General features: G+C 41.8%; 2 protein-coding genes across 2 annotated transcripts; both read right to left on the bottom strand.

The window, feature by feature from the left end:
* Positions 1-71: 71 nt before the first annotated feature.
* On the bottom strand, positions 72-14,171 carry dlat (dihydrolipoamide S-acetyltransferase (E2 component of pyruvate dehydrogenase complex)). The gene is made up of 14 exons (XM_079508423.1): positions 13,739-14,171; positions 12,558-12,659; positions 11,905-12,029; positions 11,082-11,238; positions 10,649-10,775; positions 10,329-10,510; positions 9,998-10,151; positions 8,217-8,284; positions 7,290-7,412; positions 5,714-5,821; positions 4,994-5,112; positions 3,638-3,800; positions 1,730-1,866; positions 72-1,238 (listed from the first exon to the last, which is right to left on the bottom strand). The coding sequence occupies exons 1-14, from the start codon at positions 13,994-13,996 to the stop codon at positions 1,109-1,111; spliced, it is 1,953 nt and encodes a 650-aa protein (XP_079364549.1). The 5' UTR covers positions 13,997-14,171; the 3' UTR covers positions 72-1,108.
* A 1,927-nt stretch (positions 14,172-16,098) lies between these two features.
* Positions 16,099-20,828, bottom strand: LOC306927674 (G2/mitotic-specific cyclin-B2-like; the record flags this gene model as incomplete). The annotated part of the gene is made up of 8 exons (XM_079507489.1): positions 16,099-16,908; positions 17,329-17,436; positions 17,592-17,732; positions 18,154-18,396; positions 18,515-18,673; positions 19,142-19,267; positions 20,200-20,493; positions 20,673-20,828. 8 exons carry the CDS (start codon positions 20,826-20,828, stop codon positions 16,804-16,806), a joined length of 1,332 nt encoding a protein of 443 aa, XP_079363615.1. The 3' UTR covers positions 16,099-16,803.
* Positions 20,829-22,285: the final 1,457 nt, after the last annotated feature.

Genomic DNA, 22,285 nt, shown 5'->3' with positions numbered 1-22,285 from the left:
ATGAAATTATGCATGCAAGGCATTTTTCTAAAAGAGAAATTAATGTTTAATAAAAAATCCAAATAATCCTATACAGTCCATCACCAGGTTTACTTTTATTCATCAAATGACAATGATACATCCAGCACCACCTCTCTGTGTGTCCCAGTTTATGGTTAAAAAGTAAAAATGTTCTAAAGTTCTGAAAATACACATTGCCATAGCAGAGATGATAGGCAGAAACTCTTAAGTGCTTCCCTAAAGAGAGTGCTATTATACACTAAAGGCCTGGATAAATATATTAAATACAATTCTTATTTTTACTCTTCTTGTCTTTTCTTTAGCCAATAGCACATTTGCTATAGCTGCTTGAAACAATTTAGCCATTATATTGTCTTAGGCAGCTACAGGTCCTACTATGACATAGCATTGCATCGTCCAACATAGACGCATCTACCCACGGAAGAGAGAACATATGAACCATGACTGGGGAGTGACATTTGGTAAAGTATGTGTGCGTCTTGAATTCTGGGCTTACAGTACACCAGTGACCAGTGCACGCAAAACCTTCAGCTACTGAAAAGCAAACCAAAAGAATAGCTTTTCCTGTAGCTTTTATCGCATTCATACGAAACTCGTACATAAACTGTGGTACACTGTGTTTGTATGATGCGCACACACACACACACACACACACACACACACAAACAACACAGATGCACAATGAACATACTTCTGAATACAGTACAGTTTGCCCACTGCTTGGACCTTCAAACAAACAAAAACAAATAAAAACATGAACAATGTTTTCCTGCCATTATGGCCAGCCTCTGCCTGGGGTAATGGCCACCCCATTCTCATCTCACTGTGTGAAACATGGGGCCTTAATAAATACATTATGAATAAGGGAGAGAGAAAGAAATTGTAGAGCAACACCGAGCAGGCATGTAGAGATGTGCTGTGTGTGGACAATTGGACATGGTGGAGGTTAGAGTGCTGCCATTTCCCTTTTAGGGAGAGTGGGAGTGTCTTTGTAATAGGCCAGTCAGCCTATCACATGTGGATCAAGAGAGGTCCCGGCCTATCACAATATATATATATATATATATTATTTGACAGTACTGTCCCATCAGAGCAGCATGGTGACTGGTTTCTCTAGGAACTTGCGGAACTCTGCGAGCCACTGGGCGCCGACTGCCCCGTCAACCACCCGGTGGTCACAGCTCAGAGTGACGGACATGATGCTAGCAACGTCAAACCTGCCAAAAATAAATAAACAGCGACAAATATATACATTAACTTATTATCAGCACATACATTTTAATATGTACATTAGTCTATTCTACATATCTTTATTATTATTATCCATTTTCACTATGCCATCATCATTGCCACATTCACAATTTTCAGAAATTCACATTTCCATTCACAGACGGACATAATTTGTATCTACTTTCTTTTGTTTGTTTTCCTTACTTTCATTTCCCTTTTTGTATTGGATTTATAGTCTGCAATGTCGAGAGCAGTACCATTAACTATTGATAACTATTGCATGTGACGGATAAACTTGAACTCAAAGCACTGAATGTATGTACCCAAAATACTGTACAATACTATGTAAACTACTATAATAATAATAATAATAATAATAATAATAATAATACAAAAAGCCAAAGAAACATTTGATTTGGGAGATCTGACATCTACTTGTTGATTTGTGGTAGCATGGGTAATGATAACCCGGACCTACCCTTTCTCATTGTCAGCGGGAATCAGTCGCTTCTCTGAACCTCCGATAGCGAGGATACAAGCCTGGGGGGGGTTGATGATCGCCGAGAAGTTCTTGATGCCAAACATCCCCAAGTTTGAAATTGTGAACGTACCGCCCTTAAAAAAGAAAGAACAAGAAAAGTGATATTTTTTAATTATTACCAGCTGCTTCAGCACTCAGCAGACTGGAATAACGTCGATGTTTTTGCTTTGACGACCTAGCCTCAACCTAGCTGTGATTGGCTGCCTCGTCTCTAGGCTACCAGACACTACCTGACTACCTGTAAGACAATGGGAGAGCAAGCAAAAACCCATCGTCTGAACGGCATGAATAGTCTAGTCATGCAGAGAAGAAGAGAGCTGTGAATACCGGCTAATAATTGTTTTTATCATCCTATCCTTGTTTATATATATATATATATAACGCCATTTAGGTCGAAATCATGATATAACTTTATGTTGTGATAATAATAATATAGCTGCTATGCCAGTCAACTATGCCAGTCAACTGTCTTCCTTCCGTGTGCGACGCGACGCACCACATCACATGCGTGTTTGATGAAACTTAATAAAGTGAAAGATAGCCAGCGGTGCCGATGATACGAACAGGGCGGGCAAAGGGAGGGGCGGGCTTGGTTGTGTGTATCACTATGAGCTGTCACCTCGCGCTATTGAAACACCATGGGATTATAATATCAACATTTAAGCACAAGATGTAAGCTAAAGAAATGCGTTACTCTGAAAGTTTAACTAAAGTTATAACGTAATTTCTGATACAGACATAGCCTATGATCAATTCAAGACGGTCATCAGGCTAATCTTTTTTTATCATCCTATCCTTGTTATAACGCCATTTAGGTCGAAATCATGATATAACTTTATGTTGTGATAACATAGCAGCAGTAGCCTACTGTTGGGCAGCCCAGTCAATGGAGCTCTTGCCCAGGCTAGGCTGGGCTGCTGAAAGACACGGAGGTGAGAAAAACAACCGACAGCAATAGATATTGGCACCTTTTACCAAGCCACACGACGCAACTCGTGCACATACAATGGTCCATGTGTGACCTGTTAAGTAATCTGTAGCCTAGTCTGTAGGCACATAGGCGTGTGTGTGTGTCAAAGTCACAAATTGACACGTCGGAACCAGTACATTTTCAACACAGAATTATGGTGCTACCGTGCTAGTAAAGGCTGGTAGAGTGTGTTGTTACTGTTGTTTTATGGTCATTTGAATTAATTCATTTGTCACGAGTTGTCTACTTTTGTGTGTTTGCATGTGTAAAACTCTCATACTAGGCCATCAGCTGTTCTGTGCACACATGTAGTGTGTGTACAATCTACAAGCTGAGACAAAATATTTTTGCAGCCAAATACATATTAATGTTGTAGGTGTCCTTGAGTGAGCAGAGCCATGCAAAGCAGACACGTGTGTGTTTATTAATACAATTTGGGAGCTCAAGAAGCACAAGCACACGCACACGCACACACACACACACACACACACACACACACACACACACACACACACACACACACACACACACACACACACACACACACACAAAGCAGGTGGTAAATTCTCCTTAGTAGTCTTTCTAGTAGAATAGCTGAGATGGAGGCCAAGGAGCAGCACAACCTAGGGGGCACTACTGGGGTTTACATACTGTGCTCTTGGGTTTGTTGTAAAAGAGTGCTATATACTGTAGCATACATTTAACTTAGACTGAAACAGAATTTATTGTCATTATACAGAGGTACAAGATCATTAAAAACTCAGCTTTAAAGCGCAGGTCAACATAGTATTATGGGTGGTCAACAACAACATTTAAGGACAAAAAATATTATTTAAGACATTTTAAGACTTTTTCAGGAGCTGCATGACTCATACCTGGAACTCGTGTGGCTGCAGTTTCCCCTCTCTGGCCTTGGCTGCGAGTGAGGCCACATCAGAGCAGATGGCAACCAGTCCTTTGGTGTGAGCGTTGAACACTATGGGTGTAATCAGACCATTGGCCGTGCTCACTGCTACACTCACATCCACCACGTGGTTCCTGCAGACCCAGACAAATGTATGTACTTACACAAAAGGTATCCGAGGAGATATTTGTGTGTGTACAGTTCCTGTAATTGCCCCTACAGTTGTTGGGGGTGTTCAGTGGAGCAATCGAACCCAAGACACGACACTGTAAATCCTACATGGGTTGTGCTTATAACCACACCCCGCTTCTGTGGCGAACATGGAAGTGCCTCTCACCTACAACAACTGCAGACTAGACCTTATGTATAACTCTATGGACTAGACGCCGTCTCAAGCTAATTTGAGCCACGTGAGACACCACCGAGCGAGCTAAAGTGAACGAGTTGCCGTGTCGAACGTTGCAAAGTTCACTTAGCCGACTCAGGGCCGTTCAAGTTGCGACCCGATAGGCAGAGAACAGTAAATAATGTTCTGGCGAGAGCGTTTGCCCCAACTGCCACTGGACACTGAACCACCTGGACACCCCCAGTCAGAACTCAGATTTAAACTGTAAACTGTACTATTATATTACTGTTTATGTCAAATTATTTAGCTTTTATGATGTGCCAATACAATTAAAACTAGGTTAAACATAACAGCTCTTCATAGCATGAATCAGATTCCCAATTCCCATTGCAATCAGAACTGCAGACTCACTCCCAATCGTCCGCCGTAGTCTGAAAACCCACCTCTTCAGACTCCATATTAGCCCGTAGCACTTGCCGTAACACTTGTCCTAGCCTCGACGACCTTACAGGCGTATGCATAGGCTCAACTTATGTAACTTAGATAGCATTTTATGTAGACATGGCACTCTGTAGTGTATACGCATAGTTTCATTATATAGATATCCCACTGTTAGGTTCTTAGCTCATGTATGATTCATGATGACATTTTATGTATTTGATGTATTACCATGTTTTTGTTCTTGCTTACTCCAAGTCGCTCTGGATTAAGAGCATCTGCTAAATGCCTAAATTGTAAATTGTAGCATAGCCATTGCCTACATCACATGACTACTACGGCTAGTCTGTACATGTCAATATTATACATATCAAATTCCTATTTCATACAGCCACGCTTTCCCTACTGCATCTACCCATGTAAAGTGTATATGTCTATCCAAAGTATTATGAGGGTATGTTTGGGTATGGTACTATTGGTACTATGAAGTATGTGGTGTGACATCACGTGTGCGACTGTGTTGTTTTGCCTGTGTGTACTGACTGGCGTATGACTGTATCCAGCCAGGATGAGTTGGCTTCAGGGACCTTGAGGCAGGACAGTGCACTGGCTTTGATGATAAAATCATTCACACTCAGCTTGATGTTCTGGGCTTTGACCTCCTGCAGAGGAGACAAGACAGATCAAACAGATCGTTTTTTCTTCTTTTCTTTAAGTACACAATTCTCTTACTATAATGCTATAACTTCATTACACATTTCTTGATGTAATTTGATTTGTTGGCTTTAGTTTCAATCCAAACCCATTTTTAACACACTAACCTCCCACTGGCGTGGCTGGCTGCATGTCGTAAGAAGCATGTCAAAACATTGATTTCTGCTTTTTGAACCACCACATGACAATCCCATTTGTTTTGCTTTTTTCCAGTTAATATTTGACACATCTGACCTGTTTTCCTTATGTTCTGTCTATCTCTATTATTTTCTCCCTTTTGTTGAAAACAACAAATGCAAAGACATTTACCTTTTTTCACACCTGTGATGTGACAATAAATTTGATGTTGATCTGACGTTGATTAGGTGTATACTAGTGTAGCATACTTGCTACTGCTGCTTGTACCTATAGTACAAATGTGGTGAAAACAACCAAATTTGCCGTGCGGGATCAATAATGCTTTTACATTTAATTCAGACTCAGATTTCTTTCAACTGGGCACTACTTGAGACCTTGGATGCCCTCGTGTTCTCAAGCACACAAACTCACATTGTTTAGTTCCTTCCTAAGTTCCATGACTTGGTCCATGTTGACGTCTACAGACAGGTAGTAGTGTGGGATGGTCTGTTTCGACTGCATCAATCTCTGAGCAATAACCTGGAGGAGAGACGACATCATTCACAAAACCTGTGTGTATGATTGTTCCGGACATAACTTGGGCATCATCTGAACGCACGACGTCAAGCGTGCGTGTATGTCCCAGATGAGGGGGTGTGACATGCCGACTGGGATCAACGGTTTCTAAGAACTAAAAACCACGGATAACGTGTCCGCAGGTCTGTGGAGGACGCACCGAATCTCTGTGTGATTGGGGTGGGGGGGTTGTAGACAACAGATGTCCCTGTTCGGCCAAACCAAAGTTCCCAAACCATTGGCTTCACGGATTGGCCAAGCCTTGCATCACGTGTGTGCAGCTGCGCATATATAACAATAATGGAACTTTGTTTGTGTATGCTCATGTACTTCATCAAAACGACATCAGGAATCCCCGTATTTGGTCGTATGGTAGTGGGTACCACACTGGTTACTCTGAGAATGGGTACAACGGATACTCTGACAACATGTACTGACTAGAGACATGAATTCCCAACTTGCATCGTTACTGAGTAGACCAGTGCCCATGGGTAATGCACTGAATACCCAAGGGTATGTATATGTACTTTGAAAAACAATCACATCCGCTCCATTACGCAGCTATGTGTGTATGCCTGTCTCTGTATTTATGTATGTCTGAGCACGGACAGCTGCAACACCTCGCCACTGGATGGCACTGTTGCACAGCGACAGAAACACACACACAGTTAGCCGATTTGCGCATCTACATATGACGTAGATTTTCCCTTCATTGTCAATGGCATTTAATGTTTGTGTTGTCACAAATTAAGGTCATATTTGGTGGACATTTGACCTAATTTCTAATTTCATTGTAAATGGCAAATATTTAGAATTTGAGACATGTGGGGACAACATTTATGTCATATTTGGCAGACATTTGACCCAATTTTCTCATTTCATTGTAAATGGCAAATATTGAGACGTGTGGGGACAAAAGCTGTATATAGGAGGGGCTAGCGCCACGCAAACAAAATTACACCTTTGTGAAGTGAGGGGCGCTCTTATCATCACACATCATCATACATCATCTCATTCCGGCCAATCACAATTTGCGTTCTCACCTTCGTCTTCAATGTTTGTTTACACAATGTTTGTGTTTACACAAACTCAAAGCTGGCCATTCAATGTTTGTATTTACACAAACACTCAAAACTGGCCATTCATTGTGAATGGCATTCAATATTTGTGTTAGGACAATGTTTGTGTTTACACAAACCCTCAAAGCTGGACTGTGGAGGGGCTAGCGGCACACCCCTAAACAAATCTAAAAATAACGGGCACGAGTGCTGGTGGGGCATACATTCTGAACTTGAATCATTCCCGATTTACATCGTTACCGACATGCGTTGTCCCAAGTAGTAGTAGTAATCATAAGAATGATAATATGGAGAGAAAGGGCAAAGACACATCTCCTACCACCACATGTATGCGCGTGCGTGCGTGTTCTCACCCTGCGGATGTTGCTGATGGGGATGTCCGTGAAGGTGCCAGCGGGGCTGATGATGGGTGCAGCAGGTGTAGGAGGAGGGGCAGCTGGAGCTGCAGCTGGAGCTGCAGGTGGAACGGCTCCCACCTGTCCACAATAACAAACATACAAAGTCTCATAAACGATCACAAAGTGCACGTTTGTTAGCACATAGTACATTTATACTCTGATCATGTCTATGACAAGCCCTGCACGGCCGGGGCTTGTAAGGAAAACAAGCACTCCCCTTCCCACATCTAGCTAGAGATATGCTGGATCACTGTAGACACAAATAACGCACCTGTGATTGATATAAACTGATCTAAGGGGTCTTAGCCTCTAGTCTCTTTAGTATGTCTACTAAAGGGAAACCAGACGATCAGAATCAAGGATCGGGACTAACCGTTTTAGAATATCTATTTAGGAGGAGCGGCTGAAATTGTCACCAAGTCAAATCTGCTGGTTCACCTTAAGTCAGTCCAAGGTATGTTGGTGTTATAACCAGATACAGACAGAGCCCATGGATATGAAGCAGGTGATTTGCAAGTTTGTAATAGTTGTAAGTAATAATGAAGGAGTCTCAAACCACAGTAGGAGCATTTATTGACTGACAAACCTGTACGCAGTGCACTGCTGCCATGACTGGTACATTCACTGGTTGAGTGCAGAGCGCATTGGAACTAGTCGATTAAAAAAACACAGCGTACCGGGCAGTTCATATTCTCCCTGAACTATAAGGTTCAATACGAATGAGTAACATTACACACCTACTATCGATAATTCAAGCCTTGAGAGGAAGGCCACATCGTTATTAAACTCCATGTTCTTGTTATTATTTTAATAGTTGGCTTTACATTGCTTGACAACTGAATGCAAACATATACGGACATGCACACAGAAGACAGTACTTACAGGGGCAGCCTTGGGTGGGACAAAACTCTCAATGTCTTTCCTGGTCACTCGCCCATCAGGACCAGTGGCTACAAATCAAAGAGATCAGAATGACTTTAATAAATTAGCACAACAAAGGAACAGGACTCTCTGCCCTGCACAGAGGGGCGTAACAGTTAATACGGAGCATATCGTCGCTGTAGGGCAGAAATCTACATTTTTTTACTTTATTTATTTCAATAAATCAGTGATATTGAACACCATTCATGTCTATGTGCGCTTCTAACTAAACGTCCCAACTCCATTGGAGTTGGGACACTGTCGGTCAAACTTTGGAGATAGGAGCTGTTTTTTCTATCATTGATTAGAAGGACAAAACCACGTCCTAACTCCTCTTGAGCTGTAGTAAAGTGATGATAATATAAGGAAAGGACACATTTGAGTATCTGACAACATATAAAGTCACCATACCAACTTTGATGAGGCAGTATTGTGTTCCAAAAACTAACTAAACTTTTTTTTCTCCCATTTCCTGAAAAGTGAATAATTTGGACATTGGACATTTGGCTGGTTTCTACCGGACAGCAGGGATATTCAGGCAGTATTCTGAGCGATGTGCTCACAATACTGCCTGTGAAGAAATCACAGGCAGTATTGTGAGCACATCGCTTGGTTACAACACCATGGGGCTGATGTACTATGAAAGTTCATAAGAGAGTAAGAAATCAGCTCATGTATGGTTTCATTGGCATTAAAGCCTGCCTACTATGTCTTGCTGCTTGGTCATCCAAAACTGATTCTCTCCTAGAGCCACATTCATGTGAATTAGAGATGTAATGATGAAGGGGAGACTGCAGCCTCAGAGCAGTTTTGGCAAATCACTAATAGCTTATGTCTGCTCAAAAATCTGCTAGATAGGTTTTTTAATGACTTGGAGAGCACATGTCAAAAACTAAATGGATTTCCATCGACAATAGGGTAGGCCAGGGGTTCTAAATGGGAACCGGTTTACTATTCCCTAATCCCTTCCCTACTCTTTCTATATCACCTTTTCCCAAATACTTTTTTCTCAAAAGGTTCTTTGACAATTGACAACATTGAAAATGCAATCTATTGTCACACAAATGTTTAAGTTTAATGTTTTATATTAAGATCGCAGGAGAAAATAAAAACAAAAAAGCTAAATTAAACTAACCACTTGAACTAGCATCCCTATTTTGGGGTGAACATTTGCCACAAATAGAAGATCTACAAGCTCACAGCGCATCACAAGATTTTGTGCAGACTGTAGAGTGGAAAGAAGGAGCACAGCTATTATAGAGCCCTGGAGGACTCGGTCAACAAAGCATAAAGGGTGTAAGTGTTAAAAGGCACTGGGTATTGTTTGACACCATGCCAGCTCAGAAAACAAAAAGATATATACCAAGAAACAAAAATCACACCTGTGTGAACTGAGTGGTGCAACTCCCCTCTCCCCCTGCCCCTCCCCTCTCCCTCTCCCTCTCTCTCTCTCTCTCTCTCTCTCTCTCTCTCTCATTAGCAGTGCAGCACTATATCTCTCTCTCCGTTTCTGGCACAACAGCGCCACTTTTGCCCCTACTGCTACTCATAGTCACACACATAGGTTAACACAGTCACATAGTCACATAGGTTAACATGGACATTGCTGTTCCTTGGAGTGGTTGCACCACTCAAAAATGTTCATCACTTCACCATCGATTAACGGGGATTTCTCAATAAAACAACAAACAAAACAAACATCCGTGGTGGAAGTTGAACTCCAGTGTTTGGTGTATACTCACCGCTAACCTGAGCCAGGTCAATGCCTTTCTCGGCAGCCAGTTTCTTGGCAAGGGGGCTGGCAAACACACGCCCTTTCTTGGGAGCTGCCGGGGCTGGGGCTCCTACAGCTGGAGCAGGGGTTGGCGGCGTTGCTACAGGCGGAGCTGGTGCAGCCTACAACAAACACATTATGTGTCAGGAGCTCTTATACTAGACAAACACTTGTCAAGAGACCTCACTCCGTGGATTAATTTGGTTGGGACAAGCTATCAATCTCAAGAAGACAAGACTGACTGCTGTATTTTGTGATTTTGTCAGAGAAGAGTACGAGCAAGTGAGCGAGTATCTCACCGGTGCTGGGGCTGGTGTGGGGCTGACGTCAGCCACTCCTCCGGTCTCCACATAGTCTTTAAATGCTGCGATGTCGCTCTCCCTCTCTACAATAATGCACAGCGGAGTGTGCAGGGGAACGTCTCGGGTACCCTCCTCTACCATGATCTTTGCCAAGTATCCTTCCTCCTGCACCTCAAAACCTGTTTACAAACACATGAAAACATGCCGATCCTTGCTGAGGCATATTTTTCACCACTTTCAGGCCACTAGATTAGATTATTAATCACTTTGAGATACTCAGTGATTACAGGATCATTAGTGAACACTTGTCTGTTTACCAATGGTTGCCTTGTCCGTCTCAATCTCAGCCAGCAGATCTCCCTCGCTCAACTTCTCCCCAACCTTCTTCTCCCAGCGTTGCACTGTACCCATCGTCATGGTGGGAGACAGGGCAGGCAGATTGATCTGTAACACACACACACACTTTCTCAATCCTGATGAAGTCACTGTGTGTGTGTGTGTGTGTGTGTGTGTGTGTGTGTGTGTGTGTGTGTGTGTGTGTATATGTATATGAGATGGGGCCCGCCATCATCATAACCCAATGACACCAACCTCCTTCTTCCTCATAAGTACAAACTAGATGTTTATTCATAGATGCTCTTCTATTGTTGTGATAATGTGATTAGACACATAATCAAAAACAATAGATATGCCAAATATAAGGTTCATTATATCTACTGCTGTGCTGGGTTGACAGGGAGGCACCCCTACCTTCAGGTGTGAGGGGTAGGAGCTGCCTGGGGCCGCAGCAGGAGCAGCACTGGCCGCAGGAGGAGGAGGAGCGGCGGAGGCTGCCGATGAAGGCTCCGCACCATCGGCTTTTAGTGATTCCAACGTGACATCCTTAAAGGCTGCTACGAGGTCAGGACTGTTTTTTTTTTTTTAAAGCATGTTAAGTCATGGTTAGGCTTGTCCTTTGAACACGACTTCCATTATCTGAGCAGAACTCAGCTGTGTAAACACTTATACTTGTAACGCAACCTGACTATTCAGACCAGATGTAAAGTTCCCACACAATATGTACATCAGGACAATGGCATTCGCCAATAGAGCCATATTTTCTTTATATTTTTACTATTTTGTAATGGTGGCAGGGCCCATACACTTTGATCAGGATTGACAACAGTACGAGTACAGGCACGATGATGAGGCTTATGTGTAATAAATTGCCTGGATTGTGCCCACATAGCTGTCCACACCTCACTGAGATATGAACTTAATGTAAACCAGGCCAGTTCGGCTTGTGGTCTGGCTTATCAAATCACAATGCAAGATTTTGGAGCGTGCAGACTTAACAGTTAATAATAATAATTGAATTGAACTTTATTGTCCCCTTGGGGAAAGTATGTCCAATCCCAAAGAGCAGTGAGCAGCAGCAGCGCAGTGCTTGGGCACCTTGGCATCCTCGTATGATCGGATGACAAGTTTAATCAGAAGTGATAAATAATCTTTTAGTAAATATATTTAATAAATAAAAAATACTAGCTTTCAAAACGGAAACAATTGAGGCCATCTGCAATGAATGGACACTCACCTGTCAACAGTAATGCAGATCACTGATCCTATGGTGACGTCCCTGGTGCCCTCTGGAACCAAGATTTTGGCCAGATAACACTCCTCCATCATCTCAAAGCCTACTGTGGCCTTGTCTGTCTCCACCTGCACACACACAGCAATTATGTACGAATGCATACCCATACACTGCACATTTCTACACACTATTTTGGCTTGTAGTGTTCACACACACTTCACTGATAGCATATGATAAATTGCATAATGCTATGCTTGTGTACAAAACATTTGCAAACACAGCATCAAGATTCGTGAGCTGCTGTGATAGGAGAAGGATATCAAATAGAACACAACCACCCTAAAGACTACTAATCGTTGTGTGTAGTCCTGCACTATCTGCATTGAGAGATCTTGGTACATTTATTCTTGGATTTATTGGAGATTCTGACTTTCAATTGTACATACATTTTCTCTTGATCGAATTGTTCCCCTTTTGCTTTGGCAATGAAAACGTATGTTTTCTCATGAGAATAAAGATCTTTCTATTGAAAGTTTAATTTAATTGTGTACCACGTAGCAACCAGACTGTCTCTAGTCTACACTTCAAACCATTTAGATACAGATAAAGGATACTCTCACAGTACAGTAGACAGAAACACACAAACAGCTTTTTACCTCTGCTATCAGTTCTCCCTCGCCGATTTTCTCACCCTCCTTCTTCTCCCAGCGAGCGATGGTTCCTGTCTGCATGGTGGGAGATAGAGCAGGAAGCTCCACCTGTCAGTCAAAAAGAACAAAAATTTTTTAGATATGAGGTTTATTGTCACCTGCATTCAGAATACAACTAAATTTCGTTTAGTGCACCCACTCCAAATAGCAGGATCATACAAATACAGCAGCTTAGGTAAAATACCAAAACAGGACCTTGGTTTCAAGTACATTTAAATCTGAAATGTTTTCATTATTTGCTAACATTAAAGAAGTCAGGATAAAGTGGGGGACGGTCTTCCAAACCGGCCCAAAATATATATATATAATTATAGAAGTATTCAGACACACAGTGACAGACACACAGTGACAGAGTTCATCCCTCCGGCTATCACCCTGCCATTTGGCTACATTCCATCACTGCAAGTCTTTCCCCCTTATTATATTAAAGAACGGCAGTAGTACCCATCGATCATGACACGGCACGCATTTTCTTGACTGACGAGACTTCATATAATGGAACTTTGTTTCAAAACGACAACTTTGCACTAGCCTACATGTGGTGCCATTTCATTACACAATGCCAAGCCCCCTTCTACAACATGCAGGCTCAGCATGTCCACAACCACTAAAATTCACCTATACAAGCTACAGCTGTCATGTTCAAGGTCAGATAACATTCATTCACTCCAAAGTGCTGTCAGTCAGATAAATCCTAAGAAATTATTATTTACCTGTTAAGCCTATACCAACCATGATAAGCCGTGAGTGTCAGTGTCATATCACTTGCTAATCAGGATATGTAGTGACAGTGACGATATGAATGTCATTACATGTACACAAAGCAGATGAAGGGTTCCCTAAGCAGAGAGAACCAACCTGATTCTGATACACCACAGCGGTACATACTGTACATCTCTCAATACATTACCTGTCATTAAGGAGGTCATGCACTAGTAATAGTATTACTATGGTATACAGTAAAACTAAAAACCTCGGATTATCCTCTCAGTTTATCCACTTGTAACTCTGACACTGAACAAAATGGAACCAAATGTCCATTTGTACACTGTCAGACTCAGTTCACCCCTGTCTGATCCACCAACTATCCCTGTGACTAGACTGTGTAGTCTGTGCATGTAGGCTACCTTCTGGTGAGGTGGGAGGCTGTAGAAGCGCTGGCTGAGGCCGCGGCTGGCAGGGTGATCACACCGCAGCAGAGGCATACTGTAGGGGCTGAGGACATTGCACACAACGCCCCTGGATGTGGAACCACCGTGGAACCTCCTCGGAGGACCGGAGTAGGAGCGGGAGCCGACAAGCCCAGGCCCCGTAGAGGTGGAGAGGACACGGGAGCATGAGGGGCCGCCGCGGGTCGGTCTGAGCCGCAGGATTAAACGGAGCATCTCGTGGCGGTGGCGGGCTCTTTTAGACGAATCTCTTAAATTATGTAGGAGTTTAGACCGGCATTAAGCTTGAGGCGGCACTGTGTCTCCCCCAGAACCGCTCCGTGTTCCTCACTTTCTAATGACCTCCCTTCCTCACAAGCCAAAACAGGATGCTTTACGGCTCTCCTTCACCGTCCTGATGTGAGGTTGCCAGTTCTGCTAAGGCGAGAGAGAAAGACGGAAACGTGCCGTAGCCGATTGGGCCCATCGTGATTTTCTTGTCAAATGTAAATGAATGTTTAAACTGACATATTAACCACAAACCAAACACCGTGAAATTGGGCTGACTGAATCGAATACAAATAAATCTGGTAAACGGTAGATGGGAAAGTACAAACTGGCAACCCATGTCCCCACTTGTTGTAAAATGTCGCAAAATGAAAACAGCCGGGCCTGTGACTATTTAGCAACCACGCGATGGCAGTAAAGGTCTGTCTTCGATAGCTGTGAGCCTGTGTCCAGAGCCATGTATCTAAGACTCTGGCTGCGTCTACACATTGTACTGTCTCATCTACTGTGTGTACTGTGTACTAGTAGCCTTGTTATAACTCTATGGTAGTAGCAGTGAGCACAGTCAGTGGTTTTCAAAGTAGGGCCCAGGAGAAGACCCAAACTAACCAAACATTCAGTGGGTCGATATTCCTGGAGGTAGCCCCACAGAATATATTTTATGGTATGATTATTCATTTTTCAATGGTGACCTGTAAATGGAAGCTATATGTAAATAATGAGGATGTATATTAAAGATTTTCGTTTTGTTTTGTTGTATCTCATATTCAAGTAAATTGTGGTTTTGGTTCTTCAACAATCAACATTGTAGCAGAATGTAGTAACATTAAATTTGAATAGTATAGTAGTATATAATAGTAGTAGTAGTAGTAGTAGTAGTAAGAGGTGCTTTGGAAATTCTAAAGGGGCACAGAGCCCTGCCCCTTTTTAGCTCCTGAACACCAACACAATGCACTTGTCTCAAGACTTTCTATTCTTTGTAGTGGTGTAAAAAACAGAAGACACTATTTGAATTTGAATTTAAAACATTTATTTTATTTTACACTACAATATATCAAAGGATTACTACCATTACCAACATTCAATGAATACCATGTGAACACTATGTTAGGAAGTATACAGTACAATAACTAACTATATATAGGCCTACAGTACATTTATATACAAGTCAACAAAGACTACAGCATATAGAAATAACCACCACTATTGAAGGGACGTACGAAGTTGAGTCTTCTAATCTAATACAAGTTATAAAACGAACTGGGAGTTTAACCACCACTATACCACTGATTTTCAACCTTTTTTATTTAAAGGACCTCCAGTTTGATATGCATTAGGCCACGGACCGACCCCCATTTGATACAATTTGTCATCTCTGGTGGTACCCAAATCTACACTTTTATTCATAGACTCTGGTAAGGGTTAATTTATTGGACCCCTGGTGTTGAAAACCACTGTAATGTACAGTATGAGTGCATGTGGTATAAAGTAGAAGACAGTATAGTATACCACACATTTGGTTCCATACTGCAGTCTATTCAAGAGCTTTTCAAACCTTTTGTGCACAACACCAACAGACAAGTCCAAATCTCAAGGCATACCTGTATTTAGGCTATGGCAAAAATAGATGATCTAAGCTCAGTATGGCCCCTTTTGTCTGGGGTATAGAATGTGCCTCTGCATTGGGAATGGGTGTGCACAATATACTTAATAAAAATGGTAGTGGTACTAGAACAGTATATTGCAATAATGATGTCTGTCACACAAATAGAAACCACTTGTCTATTCAATTAATTTCTTAGACAAATGAAAAATTATACCTCAAATTCAAGAGTCAGACCCACAATTCTCATGGTTCAAAATGATCAATTTATTATATTAATGGATATTTACAAAATTCATATTTACACAATCCATAGGTATTTACAAAATGTACATGAGACCTTTGCTATATACATATATACATATTTGATGGTACACATAACATCAACATAAATGATGTTACATTGTCATTTTCACAACAAACAAATATGTACAGAGACAAACAGAATTAGTAGAATTAGTGATTTAAAAACATAAAAGAGAAAAGAACTGCTGGAGTGGCTGTCGTGTGCTTCCACAAGGAGGGATTCAATATCCATTATAAGTGCAAAGAACACTAGCAGTAGCAGTATATACAGTTCTGATATAAAGGCTAATACTATTGCTTGGTCTGTAAGATTGTCAGGATCAACAAGTAAACTGATTTTGTTGACAAAAAGTACTTTGAAGTAAAGTTTTCACTTAAAGTGAGAATGATTGGATTACATTTCAGCTGCACAATGCTGACAACTTTGAACGATCAGACACATTTTTACAACAACTCTTTGAGTAGGCTCTCACTCATCACCCCATAAAAAAAAATACAAATAAATCACACTTGTGTGAGTGAGGGGGATCTTATAATCACATTCTGTGCTCAGCCAATCAAATTATCACAAATGTCATTCCGGCCAATCACTTTTAGCGTCTTCACTTTTTATCCTCAATATGTACTTTGCTCAGCTAATCAAATTATCGCTATGGGGTGATCTGCCAATCACATCATAGGTGTTTGTGTTCGCAAAGCTGGGCATAGGAGCAGGAGGGGGGAACCCAGTGAACTCTCTGCTGCCCCATCTGGCGGAGTCAGGTTAGGGCTAGCCCCCCTCAAAAACAAAAAAAATATATATATATACTAAAACATTTCAATGAAAGGCAGCATGTCTGATTCAACGTCAGGGATGGCCAAGCAGGGGAGCAGCTAGGCTCTTCACAGTAGATGACTCAGAAAGGCGAGTGACATCCAGCTTGCTCTCCGAGTACCACTTCATCTTGACGGCCTAGTGGAGAGGGGGAAAAAAGCATTAGAATTAATGTATTTAAACACTTGCTCCATTATATTATACACAAACATACATTATACTAACACTAACCCTAGTGTAGAGGGGCTCATGTATTTAATACCTATCTAACTCCTCCATTACATGCTACTACATTATACTAAACCTAGTGGAGAATATACATTTTAGTATTCAATATTCATCTATGTAAACATCCCCATCTTACTACATTACACTCCAATTTAAATACATACACATACACCACATGCAGAGAGCTAATGTCTCAATAGGATCATGGGTCTGAACATTATAATGTAAAAAATCTGTACATAGAAACTATAGAATGCCTGGTAAACAAATTAACCTAGCATCTGTCTAAATAACATGCCACCACCCTAGTGCCTTTGTGTGCCAACTCACCTGGAAATTTGTATTCCCCTCGCTGACAACGACATTCTTGGCAATGTGCTGCATTATTGGTTTCAGGTGAGCCTCATCATATGTCGTGTAATGCTGGTCTGTAGGACTCTGCAACACATGAAAAACAATCATTAGGATCATCATGTGCAGTGCAAAATAGTAGTCTGCAAGCCATGGAAAACCTACTCAAATCAAAAGACAAAATGTCAAGCTATCTATTTGTAATAATAAGCCAACATATACATTGATTCTATTCAACTCACCCATGGCAGGCCACCCAGCAGCAGCTGAGAGAGGCAGAGGGAAGCAGCAGCGACCTCAGAGGGCCTGTAGTGAACCATGGCGTAATCAAGGAGTGTCAACTCCATGAGATACTTGGCCAGCATGTCTCTCTCCACAGAAGCCTAGTAGAACAAACAAACACAATTAAAAAGACTGCTTGCATAATACAACTCAAAATACATCATGCTTTAGTTTTTCATTTAGACTATGTTCACACAGTCAGCCCAGATCAGATAATTGTCCTAAACCAGAGTCGCTTTATAAAGTTTCAACAGCGTAAATCCTCATGGAAATCAAATTGATCAGATTTGAACCACATTCCTAGGTGGCTTGAAATCTGTTTTCTAATTTTGTGTTTCAGTCTGAACACTGACACTTCACACAACCACGGCAATCATGGTAAATAGACAATGCACAAGCTTGTCAAATTGTGACATTTAATCTGCGATTTGAGAACGAAAATAAATTTGCCTGCAGTCTGGACAAAGCCTTGGTGCAGATAGTCAAGTCTGGTCACTACAACCTTGTATGACAATGACTCACGTTTGCAGCCTTGGATGCTCTCCTGAGGAAGTGCAAGGCCAGCGGGCGCCCCAGGTCAAAGTTGAGACGCCGTAGCACCACCCGCTCCGCTTGTCTAATCTGAGAGGTTGTGAAGGTGTTGTCTGTAATGTCAGCCAACTCCTGGATCCCATGGGCGTCTATGTGTCCCTCCTCGTACTTGGAGGCCAGCAGCATTGCAGCGACACCAATAAGCTGGAGCTTATTTGGTGAAATTGGCTGAACCTGTAACACATCACAATAGCTCATTAAAAAAGGGAAGAAAAAAAAAGAAGAAAAAAAGAAAGTAAGACTAGAGCTGATAAAATGGCAAACAAAGGCAAGCAAGATAAATTGCCCTTACTTGCAGAAAACGATCCAAAATGGCAACTGTGAGATAGAGGGTCTCCTGATGCAGCTGGAAACTGGAATGAGCTTCGATCAGCCAGTCGATTAAGACAGCTCGCATGTCTGCCGTTATCTTAGAGCCCTCCAAGTACCCCGGTCGCACAGCCTGCTTTACCTGTACAAACAAAACACTTAATTACATTGCTGCAAGACAGACACCAAGTCATAATCGTCATAATCTCTTTCATGTTCAAAAATAGTGTATGTATAGGTCTACAAGCTCACAATGCGTTGCACCAATTTCTAAGCTTTTAGATCAGCAAATTCTTTGCATGTTTAAGTTATTTGTCAAATCTGCACAGTGCAATTTACAAAGCCTAAAAGCCAAATAGGAAATAAATGTTTATTTTCAGTTGAAAAAACACAATCGCAATTATTTGTATGACAATTCATTTGTCAAGTAAAATGTCATGATTGTGACACTGACAGCCCTAGTCACATGATCAAATCCTGTAGTAAAAATCACACACGTGTGAAGTGAGGGGCACTCTTATCATCGTACATCATCATGAATCATCTCATACTGGTTTACATACAACGTATATTTTCCCTTCAATGTCAATGGCATTTAATGTTCACATACCTCTAGATCCATTAGATATGCATATATGTCTTTCACATATTCTGAACATAGGTGGAGCATCTCCGAGTCTCCTGCATCAATGTCCTCTACGGTTGTTTTGGTTGGAGGTTTGGCCGCTTCAGTCCTCTGAGAAGGAGAAAAATATATATATGTCAAAACCAATTATTTTTGAGTGGTGTAAACCACTCCTACAACTGGCTTTTGTGTGCAGAAAAAAATGAGCATGGTTGCTATGTTCAAAATAATTTCTGACGTAATTAAATCACACCCGGGTGAACTGGATGACCGTAGCAACCATGGTCATTTTCTCTGCACAGAAAAAGCCAGTTGTGAAATCACATCCGGGTGTGATTTCATTACGTCAGATCAGAGCTGATCAGGCTACATAATACCTTACCTTATTTTATTACGTCAGACATTACGTCAGACCACAGCTGATCATGCTATATAAAACCTTACACCACTCAGTTCACACGGGTGTGATTTTTATTTAAAGTTAACTGTAGGTATTTGCATCTTAGTTTAAATGGCTGGTTCCATAAGGGTCCGTTACAGTGTATATCGTCACTGTAGGGTGAAAACCTGTAAGCCCATAACTGTTACGAATGGCAAAACACAACATGTGTTCCAAATTTGGATCCAATGGAATAATCATTTAGTCACAACTAAGCTCTTGTTAATACTTCAGATTCAATATTTATAAAACCCACACACACTTAACTTAACCCATTCAGACCTGGAAAACCTAGTATATGCATACCTTTCAATCTGGGAAAGCATCTGTAATTTTAGATGCATATATTGCAACATTTTATTAATACAAAATGTTCTTCTGAAAAATAACCGTTAAGATGAATCGGCATCAGGTCTAAATGGGTTTCACTTTAAAATATCTTCAAAAATAGCAAATCTACAAGCTCAACACATTGTGACTCACCGAGCTTGTAGATTGGCTACTTTTGCATGGCACTCTTGCACGACAACATAGGACATTCATTTATATACATTTTAAAAAACATACAAATACAATTCTACAGTGCAGACTATCAAAAACTTACTCTGGACTCCAGGATGGATGCTCTCCACACCTTCCTATCCAGCATCAAGCGCTCTGCAGTGTTGTTAGCTCTGCGGTCACGCTGCAGTGGGTCTACATAGGTGAAGCGCTCTCCCCATCTAGCTGTGCGTTCTGTCACTTTGCTGGCCATCAGTTTCAGGTGCCTGCCACAGTGCCCAGTCAGCCTAGTCATTCTCTCCCAGATCTTGTCCGCAACAAATGGTAGACCAGGGATCACCTGTAGCGGTCTTGTGTAGACACTATCCGAGGCCTTGAGATGTTGCACTGTCTGGAACTGAGTGTGCAAAGGGAACCATATGAGTTATGGCCTCAAATTACATTTAAACAACACACTTTGTTTCAAATAACAGTCAGTTTAAATGAACACAAGGGATTTTGCAGTGTAGGGCTCCGGAAAAACAAAGTATCAAAATGGGGTCTGTGAAATTGTAAAGGATGAGAATCAGGGTTTACCTTGGTGTTATGCACCTTGTTGGCAAAGTTAGAAAGGTCTCCAAGAGCAGCTATCTTGGTACATCTAGTCCTACCCGGTACGTTGACATTCTCCATGTGTACAGGGTTCTCGTTCATCCCCTGTTCAAAAACAGAAAATAAAACAGTTACAAACATCTGTTTGAAAAAAAAACCCGTCTACAATAACATGTCGCTTGCCGTTTGCCGAACAGAACAGATATTCAAGCAGACAACGCGTCGTGTTAGATCGGTTGGGCGAGCGACATGTAACGGTGCATTCCGACACCGCATCGTGTTAGATCGGTTCGGCGAGCGACATGAATCCCAACGGTTATACAATGTGTCAGTTGTCGACCAGAAAGAACAGATATTAAAGCGGACAAGCGTCGTGTGAGATCAGTTCGACGAGCGACATGTAACGGTTATGTTATGATGTCGCTTGTCGACCAGTCCAGAACAGAGTATCGTGATATCGGTTGGCGAGCGACAACAGCGAGCCAGCGGGGCCGGGGCACGTTAACCCAGCATGCTACCCGGCCGGGAGAACTGCGCAACAAGCTAACTTTAGTTATTATCATTTTTCATAAATAGTTTACTCACCGCATGGCGGAATCCCCCTGAAGACACGACGAAAACGGGACGAAAAGCGTTTTCCATGATGTGGTGTTTGTTTAGTAGAGTCTACTAAACAAAGTTGACAGTTTCAGCTTGAAACTTCCAACTAAAAACGAAAAAGTTTCGAAAAGAAACGGATATGTTGAGTTAACGTATCAAAATCGCGAGTGAGTCAGATGATCGCTGTCGAAAAGTATCTCTGCAGAACACTGACTGAAGAAAAGATCTCTCGGCTCCGCTTTTAAACGTTAATGCGCGCCTCCTCTGATTGGCCAACCTCCCGCTGAACGCGCGCCGCTCATTGGTTGACAGGTTACACTTCGGTGTGTCATAACTCTATGAGGTGTAGTGTGCGGCGGAGTAATAGCCGATCTACAAGCTCACAATGCGTCGCGTCATTGTCACGTTGTGAGCTTGTAGATCGGTTACTTTCACGCACAACACCACGACATCGACGCATTTAGAGGTTTTAACCGTTTTTTTAAACGATATTAAAAACACGGAAGTTTAAAAAAAAAAATACATTATAATATGCCTATATATTGTATTTGCGTTAAAAACAAGAGTTTTTATCAACTTATGATTATTATTTAAATGCAGTTTAATGTCCCCTTCAAAGGCTACTCAACAGACAACGCACGCACACACACGCACACACACACACACACACACACACGCGCACACACACGTAACTTACGTAAGAAAGGCGATGGCTCACCTGCGCTGACGGCCATCTTACTTCGGGGCAGCATAGAGTGACGTCGCTACGTGGCGGCCATCTTACTTCGGGCCAGCATAACATTGTGTCTATGGGACATGTACTTTTTAAATAACCATAACTTACTGAATTTTCAACCGATTTTCAAACGGTTTGGTTTGTTATAAACATCAGAGACGTCCGCATACTTATATGCTTTTACATGACGTTCATATAAAACACAACATTAAGCAGATAAGCATCCTGAATCATAGCCACGTTGATAACGTTCGTAATAAAC

This window comes from Electrona antarctica (genome assembly GCF_951216825.1).
Source record: "Electrona antarctica genome assembly, chromosome: 8".
NCBI lineage: Eukaryota > Metazoa > Chordata > Actinopteri > Myctophiformes > Myctophidae > Electrona > Electrona antarctica.
Note: the sequence above shows the minus strand (reverse complement) of the source record. Positions and strands in the feature narration are given on the sequence as shown.

Bases quoted from the DNA above. Each gene is read 5' to 3' on its own strand.
- dlat (XM_079508423.1), bottom strand. From the start codon at position 13,996: ATGCTCCGTTTAATCCTGCGGCTCAGACCGACCCGCGGCGGCCCCTCA. The intron at 12,660-13,738 runs GTAGCCTACATG...TTTGACTGACAG, and splicing joins GCCTCCCACCTCACCAGAAG to GTGGAGCTTCCTGCTCTATC. The intron at 5,113-5,713 runs GTGAGTTTGTGT...TCTCCTCTGCAG, and splicing joins TTAGGAAGGAACTAAACAAT to GAGGTCAAAGCCCAGAACAT.